Below are 13,037 nucleotides of genomic sequence, written 5' to 3'. Positions count from 1 at the left end.
GTGCCGAGAGTAGAAGTAATACATGCCAGGTTTTCTGAATACTGATGTCAGATAGCCAGATATTGACTAACACACATTGTGGCTCTGTGTCTTTTGCCTGCTCAGCTACCTTGTGAAGGAATTGAGCAGTATCTCTGTGTGCAGCTCAGATTAACAACTGGCCTTCCAGTCTACCTCGGAGACATAGCCTTGTTTAGAATGAGAGTAATATGATTCTTCACGCCTTTTTTAAACTGGTACTTTTTGACCACTATTACCAGACATTACCATTTTCTGGACCAGACCACAGAGAAGTAGGATGTGAGACAGTTTATGCTCCAGAGGTGTTTACCATTATTATGCATCCCTATGTTACCTCAAATGGATTTTGCAACAAGCACAGATTCCAGTTCAGCAGAGTAAGGAGCATTGCTTGGTTTTGGTCATGTTTGAGCTTTGCCTTCATTAGATGGATGAGCCTGACACATCCAGCAGTGTACATCTGAAGCACAGAGAATGCATCTAACACATGGTAAGACTATACATCACTCTTCCTTTCCAGAAACATAGGTCTAAAAACTAAATAGGAGTTATGCAGTAGACAAAGCTCTATAATATCAAATCTCCAGAAGACAGAAAAGTAGTAGCAAAGCACTTGTGCATTTCATATCCTCAGCTAGTTTCAATCTCTTGGGTGTCCATATCAGACGGCCAAAAATGCAAACAGACCTAGATCCAGTTTTGACAGGTGCTACTAGGTCCCTGCGAGACCAGTGTTAGGTTATCTGATTGAAAGCTAACCATAATAGAAACAGATCCAGCAAGGATCAGAAGCAAAACAACAGGTCAACCCTAACATCCTCAACAGCAAAAATGGAGCATGTGAGTCAGCTACTCCTACAACTGTATTCCCCCAGTGTGAAACTTACCAAGATGAGTCAAAACTTTTCCCAAAAAATACCTTGAAAACTAAAGGTTATTGCCTTAGAGGGTATGGGACTTATTAGGGAATGCAGGGAGAAAGAACATTTTGGAATTGTGTAAAACTTATCACAGTACTGTGAGAATAAACAAGATGCTATGAAATGTTCAGAGGAAGGTATTAGGCATGGAGGAAGACCGATATAAAAGTCGGTAAGGGAGAAATAAGGGAAAATAGCAAGGAAAAAGGATAAATGAGGCAGGTCTAGTACAAATGAGCTTCTGGTCCATGCACTTGTCTGACTAAACCCTGCCCTTGATCATGACAGTCCAGCCTATATTGTCATTAAACCCTATATACCTGTCTTCTTTGTGGATGCACTTGCTATTTTGAGTGTATATGTGTGAACTTAAGCCAATTTCAAGTCAGACTGGCCAGCAAGTAATTAAGGCCCAAGTGTCAGCAACTGAAGTGAGAACATGAACCTTGAGGGCTCATGCATTTAGGGGCTAGAAACTACTTAGAGCATTTAAAACTGGCTGGGAGAGCACACAGAGCTTTGTGTGTGAGTTTCTGTGAAAATTCCACCAGTGGACTTCCACTGTGAGGAGCTGGAAAAGAGGAAAAGAACGAGGCTGTCCACGCAGTTCTTGCCCCAATGCTCTGTGTGTGTTTATGTGGGTGCCAATAAGAGCCCTGGTTTGTGTCTCTGCTGCCCTGCACAGCCAGCTGTGGATGCATTTTCTGCACGTGAGCGTGTGCATGCAAACACACCTCTGGGGAACCCACGCTCCTCACTGCCTGGCCCTGGGGACACAGCAGTCCTGCACTCACCTCTTCAGCTACAGAGCCCTGGGACACAGAGCCCTCCATGTTTGGCTACCTCTAACAACTGGCATGGCTAGAAGGACACATACCTTTAACAAGTTTCTTAGCAAAGCTATCAGTAACACTTTGAAGGTGAAGCATCTAATCTACCTTAGATTTGAGTTTGGGGTAGTCTTTAAGACTTTTAGTCGCAGACTGTTTAAGCTGTCCTGGCATCCATTGGAACACACTCCAAGCAGTTTTGTTAAGGCATTTTTTAAAGCACTGAGTATTTAAATGATAGTAAAAAAAATGTATTGGCATTCTCGGACACTGTCCTGCTTCAACTGGATGACTCCTGGTTCTTTTAATAGCCCTTGAAATTCCTATGTGCTAAACACATTTGAAAAGAATCTTGACCAGTTCTTTCCTATATGTTTTCTTTCCAAGCCAGGATTCATTTAACAGAAAAATAACATAAATAAAGCAGACATACAGGTGAAACAAAGTACATATAAATTAAACTCCAGGAACATATTCAATAAGATTGCCTTGAAGAAACCTGTGAAGACATTTCCATAAAGAACAACACCACTTTTAAGTATTAATGGTCTACACAAAAAAACCCATGTATTCACTGGCAGAATACTGCAGTTGGGGTACCCAAGGAATAGGGTCTAAGCTAATTGATTGCATCAGTAATCCATTCACAAATATCAAGAGTTCTTGAGAGAAGAGGAAGAGTTTTTCCTTGATCACCAATAATGTCTTTGTAAGTTCATTCTTTTACTTCTGTTGTGGAACATAAGCATTCTGAGGATGGCTGTATCTCTCTTTATTTGGCTTTCTAGACTAATACTCTGAAATATTAATTACCTGGAAAGGAGCCAAGTGAGATTTGTAAGTCCATGAAGACTCTTTGTACTCTTATTTATAACAGAATGAAAGGTTTTAATTGATAAAAGTGTGCTTCAGAATCACTATGGTTGATGATATTTTCCATACCTTAGGGAAGTCTTGGTCCAAAGCTGTATTAGTCCTCTTGGAAGCTGGCACTTCTCATAGCTTAGACACCAAACAGCAGTGGAAATTCCTGATTCTTGTCACATATGAAACAGGAGCTGTCAGAAAGGCTTTACACTGTCATACTGGCAATGATAAAGCACCACTCAGAAGAAACCACCACACGTGGTCTCCTAAGGGTAAGGTAATCCTTTTATAGAAGGATTCATAAAGAGCAGAGCTAACTCCAAACATCTTCCATTCTAGTTCATGGCATGAAATAAACAGAGGTGGATAGTGTCTGGTATGTGGGCATAGCAGGAACTGAATGCTTCTGTGGACAGAGGCTGCAGCTGCTGAAGACAATAATGAGAATCTGTAAGTCCTGATAGTGGATACAGAATAACAGAAGAGCTGTCCACTGAAACCCTCAGAAATTTCAAACCACTTTTCCAACTCCACAAAAAAAAAATTGCTGGATATTTTCTGACACAGCAGTTGCAAGAGAAAACAATGCTGTCTCTTTATAGTAGTATTAATGACAAAAATAATACTCCCAGATTCTGCCAGAACTAGTAAAAGTTAAGCTTTGACAATGCAGGACAAATGTAGTTTAATAGGAGTTTCTGCTGCAATTATATGATCTTCTCTGCCCCCAGGAAAGACACACACTATTGCCATACACAGCAGTACTGAGCAACAGAAGTAAGGATGAGCCCTTGCCTTCTCAGAAAGGCTGTGACCATCCCAGTAGGTTCAGGGCATAAGAAGTTGCTTCATGAAAACAAGGCACTGAATTCTTAAAAGGTTTCATGTTACCCCGATGACATTTTACCAAATAAGAAGCAGGTTCAAGAAATCCTCCTTTCCATGGAATTAGACTGCGCAAAGTTCGAGGAAAAGAAGTCTTGAAGATTAACCAGCCCAACACTAGAATACAAATATTTCACAAGTTCTCTCAAGAGAAGAAAATACAGTTTTTTAGTAAATGCAGGTATCGCCAATTTATGGCTATTTGTTATATTAGCAGATATCAAGACAAAATTAGGACACTTTTATTAATACAGAGAGGTTATTTAAAGTGCCTTTATTAAACACAATGGTCAAAATTTCATACAAACAAAACATCTACATGAGATGTGGTTCTGGTTTTGAACACTGTCCAGTCAGGAAAAAGAAGCAATCAACCAGCCTGACTGACCTAAAACCATAACCAGACAATAAAAACTCTGTAGATATATTTGGTGAAGAACACAGGCAGAGCTTGGAGCTGCACACATTTCTTTGGCAATTGAAGCTTTAAAGACTAAAAAGAGAGAAAGAGAATGAAGCAGAAAAAAAGGAAATCACAGTTCACTGTCCATCTAGTCACAAATATCAGCATGAGTTTGGCAGACAGCCTAGATAAGATCTGTTTTTAAGGTAACAGTGACTGTTTAGATTTTGTCAGAGATCACCCAAGACTAAAGGTGAGTTTTGAAGAAAATACAGAAGTACCTAAGGCAGATACTGGTTCAGGTGTGTAAAATTGCTGAAGAAAGAATGAATAAACACCTTCTGGTCACAACATCCTTTGGACAGAAAAGGTATTTTTCAGTCCACTGGAAAGTTTAGATATCCTCCAAACTGTATGTTAGGATTCACATAAGGTCAAAACCTGAGAGATGGCACAATTTCCTGATAATATAATTATAACACAAAATATGCAACAAAATGGAATGCTTAAATTTGCATGCATTTGCTTAATATGTTCCTAGCATCCCTCAGTAACTATATCAATACTGGATCAGTGAAAATATATGTATCACAACAAAGTAAAATCACTGAATTACATGAATGTGTAAACATTTTATTATTGATTTGTAAGTATGTAATATGAATATGCATATAATATGAAGACACAGAAAAACACAGATTAGTTTATCCTGTAATACACTACAGCAACAACAGAAAAGCAAACTTTGGGCACAGGTACACATCCTTTTATGCAATCTATCAGGCAACATTCCTTTACCATCCACCTAGGGGCTGGAGTGGACATTTTAGCAAAGGCATAACCAAGACAATGATTAGGCAAAATGTTTCAAGTCATGAAACAGACTCAATTGTAATACAAAAGGCTTTGCTTAAAATGACCCATCATTTTATTCCCAGACATTTTACCCTGGGATGGAACTGGAATACCTTAGAAAGTATATTGTGCAAGTCATGGTTTTCCAATCTTTTACATACGTTTTGTTTTAGCCTTTAAATAGCTGTGTTCAAACCACCACTGGACTGCTTGAGTTAGTTTCCAGTGAATAGTTCTTGTACAGGAAAACCTCATACAACGCCCCAGAACTTTCCATCTCTCCCTTCCACAAAATTCTCTCATTTTAGTTCCAACAGGAACTGACAAAATCTGAGATCTGAGTTTTCAGAAAGCATATTAGAAATTTCCCTGTAATAAATATGTCACAAATACCTGCATGACGAAAAGTTGCTAATCATTAAAAAAAAAAGAAAAAAAGTAGTGCACAGGCCATCTGAGTAGCAGGGATACAAATGACGTATTCAACTTGTAATTTTTTTACCTATAGCAGAAATTCCAGACAGAATAAACCGAGCAGAAAATTTAATTATAGAAATAAACTGAGTCTATACCTGGAAACCAAAATACACTTAAAATTCTTAATCTTTTCAAAGCCTACTGATAAAGTGATAGAGGCACTGCCAGCTCAAAAAAAAAAAAAAAAAAAAGAGTACTGTGTCCCCTAAAAATATCACCTCAACATGCTCCACAAGTGGCTGCTTCTGTATAAGCTATTTCCATTTTTTTCCTACACAAGGACAATGGTATGTTGCAACATTCCTTTCCTCCACATCCCTTTCATATTTCACTTAAAAGCCTCACATGCTAAAACAAGTGAGACTGTGGAACCTTTAATATGAAAACCACACAAAACACAGGATTTATTTTCATCCACAACTGGTAATCTAAAATTAAGCATCTAGTCTAAGAGAGCTATACAGGTACACTGTTACCCAACAGAGTTGGTGGTGAAATAAAGTGTTTCCCTGGACAAACAGCTTAGGGCTCACACTAAACGATGATTTTCTTTCTACTTCTGAGATAAAATACAACAAATAGAATGAGCTTGTAATTTTGGGAAAAAAAAAGAGGGGCGAAATATATATTGGTCACTCTTACCATATATTAAAACAAATCAGAAAAGTTATAGTTGTATGACCACCAAAACTAGATTTGAACTGTCCTGAAACAGAAGATGTACAAAATTTCTTTTATCCTATAAAAAAGAAACACTAGAAAAAAAGCAGAAAGAGAGTTAAAGAAAATACACTGTTTTGAAAATGTGTTTAAAAGTTACTGGACCTGATGAAATAGTTTCATTCTGACAACTATTTTTTTTTTTCAGAGTTAGTTACATAAATAATGGAGTCATTATCTTACAATGCCCTATTATCTAAAAATTATTCCAAACCATTTATCTGACACACAGCAATATCAGCTTATACATCATGTTGTTAGCTGATGGTTCTACTTTTAAACATTACTTCTATATTTATTACAAGTTACACTTCCTTACACTACCTTAAAAGTAGTACAACCACAACCAAATTAAAAAAAGAAATATACACACACAAAAACAGAATAAAAAAATTCACTGATGTTCCAAAACCTGAAGGAATCTTTCAACATCGTAACTTGTTTCACAATGCCTCCTCTAACAACTAGCATTAGGTCTCTCAGAAAAGGAAGCAGACAGTACTCAGCCTCCATCTTTCTCCTTCCTTCCTTCTCATTACTTCAGGTTTCTTCCTCCTTTACTTTATCCCTGAATGTCTCCTTGGCATGACCTGATGAAGAAACTATGTAAAACCAGTGAGAAATACATTAATTTGCTCTGCAAAGATAAATTATAAAGATAGAGGAGTATACATACCCCAAGGCTCAAAAAAACCCAACAAAAAGCCAAACCAAAACCACTATTATTCCTTAAAACTTGCCTGCACCACCTGACACCAAATACTTCTACACAGATTAACACAAACCTGTTATTTGCACATATCTTCCCTTTACTGTTATTTATTAAACCCCCCAAAATGATGATAATTTAACTATATACCTACCAGCTACCTACTTTAAGGCTGTTCATGATTGGCTGCTATTAATTTTTTCAAAAAACACTGAAGCAGAAACTCATTTCAAAGAAATATGCATATGCAGCATTTCTAGAAAGAGGGAAAAAGAGGTCAAACACTTCAGACTGATCAGCCTTGCTAATAACCTTTATGAGAAAATGCTCCATGGTAAAAATGGATTGCTGACATAATTTAGAATTCAAAATCAGAGCTGAAGAAATAACAAGTTCTTTGTCCTAAAATGTGAAAAAAATAAAAGTACTATATACATTAGGTTTGAAGTCTTAAGAGTATCAAGTCATCCAGGTGAAAAAATTAACTTTTCTCAAAAAGAAACAGAAACTTGCCAAGAGTTCCACACCCCTAAAAGGGAGCGGGGGGGGGGGGGGGGGGGGGAAATCTGTGCAGCTCAAAGCATTCACTATACTGTAGATGAGAAGAGTGCATAACTCATATATCAGAACTGAAAAGTATTTTTACTTTCCTGGAGGGCTCCTAAAGGACCATCCCTCCTCCATCTGGGCGCTGCTACCTGCTTCCTCAGGACATTTGCAAGACTTGGAGCATTAACCTCATGCAGCCCCCAGGGAAACAAAAAGAATATGGAGGTACGTGGTAGTTTAATTACTACTCATTAGATAATGAAACCAGGTGAGTGTCACATTGTAAGCACACTGTAGGAAAACATATCCATGGTCTCCTTCAGGCTCAGGCATGCAAACAAATCAATTCAGCAACAGGAGCCACAGTGGGTTACCTGATCCACCACCCAGCCCATGTGCACCCTCCATCCGCAGTTACCTGGGTTACCTTATCAACAAGGAACCAGGACTTTGGCCCAGGCCAGTATTAACTACTTGGAAGTTTAGGACATAGAGACTCTGCCTGATTGTTTCTGCTAATGAAATATCCCATAGCATGCCAAAACACAGGTATCCTAATCTCATCACCTAAATTCTGCAACTTCAGTTTTTCTAGGGAGAAGATAAGTGGAAAGGAAGGATGAATCTATGAAAAATGTCTCAGGTTTGTATTAATTTACTTTTCAAGGCTGCCAATGTCTTTAAACATCTCAGAGGTTCCTCAACAAAAAGGTTCAACTTTCTTGCTAATGTCTCCTAAAAGGTTCTTTAATTCATAACAAGCAACTATCCTAAGAGAACACTGCAGGATTTCTAAAATGCTGAGCCTCCATAACAGCCAAACCATCCATTATATCCCAGCTTTCTTCTCATCAGTAAGATGTGACAGCATGTTGAACTTGCCAAATGAGCAGGAAAACCTACAAACACTAAACTGTCTTGTAAAAACAAAGAGCAGCCAAAGAAGGAGGCAAGTAATGGGCTTCTCTCTCATTCCTTCTCTATTCCCATTTCATCAGTCTCTGTAAATGCACAGAGCACCTCCTCTCCCCTCCCCTCTGGCTATGCAAGCGCTGTCTAGCAGCCTCTGCTAGCGTGGAAAACAAGAAACAAGCCATGGACTCTTTCAGATCTTCCACACAGCATTCCCACACAGAGAACTCAAGCTTCACAACAAGTCCAACCACTAGGAGCAAGCCTAAAGACCAGCAATAAATAAACATGCAAGAATTAATTCCTTTTCTGTGTTTTTCAAGAACAGGCATATTCTCATGTCTGAATGGCATAAATACACATTGCAATTCTTCTACAGAGCAGATTAGGCCAGTTTAACAGTTCAGACACTCAATATTATAATTATTTCTTTTTTTAAAATCTTATATATTCATTTTCAAAGAGCCTTGAAAAGAACTGGCAGCTAATAGGATAGACAGCACTGTTTCATAACAGCTTGCAAAAAATTCAGTCTATTTTTAGGTAGGTGAAAAGAATGTGGTTTTTAAAAAAAAAAAAATCCTATGAAATAAAGATGTTTTCATTTATAACTGACCATGCAGCTGATATGTCAAACCAATCTCCAGGTGAACAGTACCATATATTTAAATCGTCAAAACAAATCTGTGTGCATATACAACAGCCACATTTCAATCTTTATTGCGTGATAAAACATCATGCTGTTAAAAAAAAATCTTACTTTTTAATGAATGACATTCAAATGAATCTCAGACAAATCCATCTTTTTCTAACTGTGTTATGAGCCTTTAAAAGGACCTCTTCATCTAGGACTACCATTAGTTCAACCAGGAACATGTTCTGCTCAAAACCAGACTGATCAGATGTCGGGGTCTGCATAACATTCATTTTGATAAAATAAATATCTATATTATATGCCAAATTCCCACACAGCAATGCCAACGTAAGTCTTTCCAAAAATCAAGTTAACACCTGTTTCCTTTACTATTTTCACTCCATCATCATCCCTGTTACCACCACCATTTTATGAGTCTTGTATTTAAAAATTTTAGGCATAAGAGTGGGATAAAGGTTAACAAATAAACACTTGCATTTTCTCTCCTCATTCTTAATTTTGAACAAGTAAATACTAAAATTTCTGTCAAAGCTCTTCTTATGTTTCTCCATTTTGGAAAGGTGACTTAACATCCCATTCCCCCCCACCATTTTCTGTACCTCTTATTGCTGGTATTTTGTTATAACCACAGATGGTGAAAGGCAATGCAGTTTGCTTCTACATATCATACATAAATATACTTATAAATCAAATTAAATTGTTCATTTTGGTTTTCCAAACCACCACACAGCACTCGTTCATTTTGAAAGATGTCTTTTAGCCTGTTTCCTTAAGATAGCATTCAGTGCCTTATCTTGTCTCTCTATGCTGAGCCATTCAATAAAATAAACTTCAGATCATCATTGCAGCCTAACACAGTTTGAGAGCTTAAAATTAATAGTATTTTTTTGCCAATGTCCAATATTAAAATGGTGAAATAGAACATTCAGAAGGTCTTTTGCATATAGCAAAAATGTTTACTGTAAATAATGAAGGAGAAATGGTATTATGTTTCTCTAGACTGAAGCAGTTTCAAAACCAAAAATGCCCTAAAATGCAGCTGCAAGCAAAACAGAAGTGAGCAGGGCTGGTTTATTTAAAATCAACAAAATAATCACCAGGAGGCTATTTCACGCCAGAAGACTTAAATGTACATTTAGTACCTTTAAGTATTTCCCTAAAAATGAAACAGCTACTTGAAATAGCACTAATCTGATTGACAGATAAAATAATTGCTTTAAAAACACTTCTGAGTCATTTTGTCCTTACCTGCAGGCATGAACCATTACTGCATGCAGCGACTGCTCCATTTCCTAGCACAGACTTGAACAGGGATCACATCTATCTTACAGAATGTGACTAATAGGGGGATTTGCGATTCCTGAGCTACTTTCCAAAGGACACTCCCTTTTCCACATAACAGGGCACGAAACGCTTCGCCAAGTTCTATTTGCTACCGATGTGAAGGGGCAGGGGCGCGGGGAGCGCGGCAGAACGGCGGGGTCGGTGCGATGCCGCTCGCGTGACAGGCGCGGGCGCGGGGTCTGCACCAGCCAGCCCCGCCGAGATCCGCATGCTGCAGCCCGCCGGGCTCCGGGGCACAGCCTGGCACCCGGAACCCTCGGCCAAAACGCACAAAGCTCGACCAGAAGGGCAGGCTGGGTGGGCACGGTGCGAGATCCAGCATGCAGCACGCGGACAATGCCAGCAGCCCCGCGGAGGCAGAGGGAGAAGCCCCGCGTTCATGCGGACGGGGATGCGGCCGTACCTTTCTGGAGAGGACGACTTCTCAGAGTTAACTGACATCAGCAGCTCAGTCTTCTGCTTGATTTCTGGAAAAATCAGAAAACGTTCACCACCGACACCGCCTGCCCTCGCCTTCCGGAGGTCTCGCTTCCCTGCGCCCTTTTGTCCGCCGGAGGCCCGGGACGCGGCGCTGTGCGAGGCCGCCCAGCCGCGCTCGGAGGGCCGGGCCCGCGCACATGACCGCGCACGGCGGGCGGAACCATCGCCGAGCGGGGGGCGCCGCTCCGCGCCCGAGCCCGCGGGGGCATCGCGGGGGCCGCGCCACCGCCGCCGCCGGCGGGGGGGACGCGGGGAGTGCCCGCCGAGGGGAAAAACGCCGAAACAAAGGATTCCCGGCATGGATCGTCTTCCCGGGTACCTTGCTAAGAGGTACTGCACACCCGCGAAAGCCTCCAGATCAAAAGCCCTGAAAAATATGGCTCTTTGAATCATTTTTGTCACAAAAAAACGAGGTATCAAATCACTACGTTCACACACGGGTGAGAAACCAGACGTGGAAAACGCTAGGCACACCTGGATTTTGGTTTTTAGCGGTCTGCCTCTAATGTCCCCAAATACTTTGAAAAGTAATGTTTCATTTTCCTTTTTTTTTTTTTTTTTTTTAAGCATCTAGTAATTCATCCAGAGGGTGGTTGGGCACTGGAACAGGCTCCCCAGGGCAGTGGTCACAGCGCCAGCCCGACAGAGTTCAATAAACGCTTGGACAACGCTCTCGGGCACGTGGGGTGACTTGGGAATGGTGCTGTGCAGGGCTGGGAGTTGGGCTTCACGATCCCGGTGGGTTCCTTCCACCTCAGCACATTCTGTGATTCTGTGATCACCAGTCCAGCACTTGTAAGGCCTGGGCTGGTACCTCGTTCCCAAAATGCTGGCACAACACCCCGGCACAGACACCCAGCGTGCTGTCACCAAGGGGAGATGCACCCTGCCACTCACTTCACAAGATCCTGTCGAAGCAGAACAGAGACTGCTGAAAAGTGAATTCACCAGGTGCTCTGGAGTCAAGGTTTGTGACCCAAGAAAACCGAAAGAACAAAGTCAGGGATGTGAGCCTCATTCTAAGACCATATCGTCGCCAGAGACCGTAGTGCCACCTATGGTAATACTGGTAAGACCTGAGCAACACTATGGCCACTTGTTAACAGCCACAGTAAACCTGAACTGTTTGGGATTAACCATTCCACAATGGAAGACCTTCAACCTGACTTTTCTTCCTCTCTTCATACATATCTCAGGTACAAAGCCACATAAATTTCTGAAAACAGAAGAAGAAAAGCTGGGTAACTAGATTTGTTACATTTTTTTTTCAACTACATATTTTACAAAATACTATTACTATCTGAATGAGTTTATCACTCTCATGCTCTGGTAGGAAGGCTTGCAAGCTAGCAAGTGATCATCACCTTTTTAGGCATATGCCACTTGTTCTTCCCAAAACATACTGATCAGAGGAACCTCCTGGAAGTATCTCAGTTCTCACATCCAAAGTAGATGCTTCTCAGATCTTTACAAACATGTCTGTGAAATGTCAGTATGTTCACAACTGGCTCCACTACATGACTGCAAGTACCATAAAAAACTTCTTTTACCATTGTCCGTCCCAGGCAGCAAGTGGTCCTACAGTCACAGCTGCCAGGATACTTCTCTGCACACCCAGACTCACAACCCAATGCAGGGATGAACTAAAGTTTATTTCCCTGCCACAGATCCTTGACTGACTATAAATATGGTCCCCAACTTCAAAGTCCAACAAATGTTTAATTCCTTCCGAAGATGCTTAAAAATGAAAATTGATTACATAAACAGATATTAACAAGGCAGGATTTTATAGTAAAACAAAATTCACAGAGTTTGGAACAAAGTGTTCAAATTATTTATTCCATAAGTAAGCCTATGTTTGCAATGGATGTCTAGAGATTATTATACTAAGACTTTATTGCTAACAGTACACTACATGATGTTAAAAACAAATCCAAGATATAAGTTACTTCACTGCAAACTCTGAGCCCCTGGATTCTCTACAAGATGCACAGACATTTCTCTATGATGGTATTAAAGCACAAAATTTAATTTTACATTTAGTAACCAAGTGACAACAAAGACTTATTTAATATAGCTGCAAGAAGAATTTAAATAAAATGAGACCTCATAGGAAAAAAAAAAAACCTCTAATGTTCTAATGAGCATTCTACTCCACAATTAGATAACACTTTCATTACAAGGTTTTGGGATTTTACTTTCCTGTTTGTCTTCTGTCAATTTGAAATACTTTCTTAATTGGGATTTACCAATCTTCTGTCTCTGCTACCTGAGATTTTTGAAAGTGGAGCCCTTTTGTTCATTTTTAAAAACAAATCTGTACCTTTACACATCCATACAGCACCAGCAAACTCAGGCTGATACCATCACTATCACTCCTCATACAAAACTGATCATGGGAATATCACCA

The 13,037-nt window shown here is 40.0% G+C and overlaps 1 protein-coding gene across 4 annotated transcripts in view; it reads right to left on the bottom strand.

Annotated features, from left to right (window-relative positions):
• Positions 1-13,037, bottom strand: part of SRPK2 (SRSF protein kinase 2) — a 127,026-nt gene that overhangs the window by 75,798 nt on the left and 38,191 nt on the right. Inside the window, exon 1 of one of the 4 annotated variants that reach the window (XM_053977834.1) lies at positions 10,052-10,116. The exons of the other annotated variants lie outside the window; for them this stretch is intronic. Coding sequence (XP_053833809.1) covers positions 10,052-10,092 — 41 coding nt within the window. The 5' untranslated portion in view covers positions 10,093-10,116. Of the gene's footprint in view, positions 1-10,051; positions 10,117-13,037 lie in introns of those variants that run through there. 4 annotated transcript variants of the gene reach the window in all.

The sequence above is a fragment of the Vidua macroura genome, chromosome 5, assembly GCF_024509145.1.
Source record: "Vidua macroura isolate BioBank_ID:100142 chromosome 5, ASM2450914v1, whole genome shotgun sequence".
NCBI classification, from domain to species: Eukaryota; Metazoa; Chordata; class Aves; order Passeriformes; family Viduidae; genus Vidua; species Vidua macroura.
The sequence above is the reverse complement of the archived record's forward strand: the minus strand, read 5'-3'. Positions and strand labels throughout refer to the sequence as shown.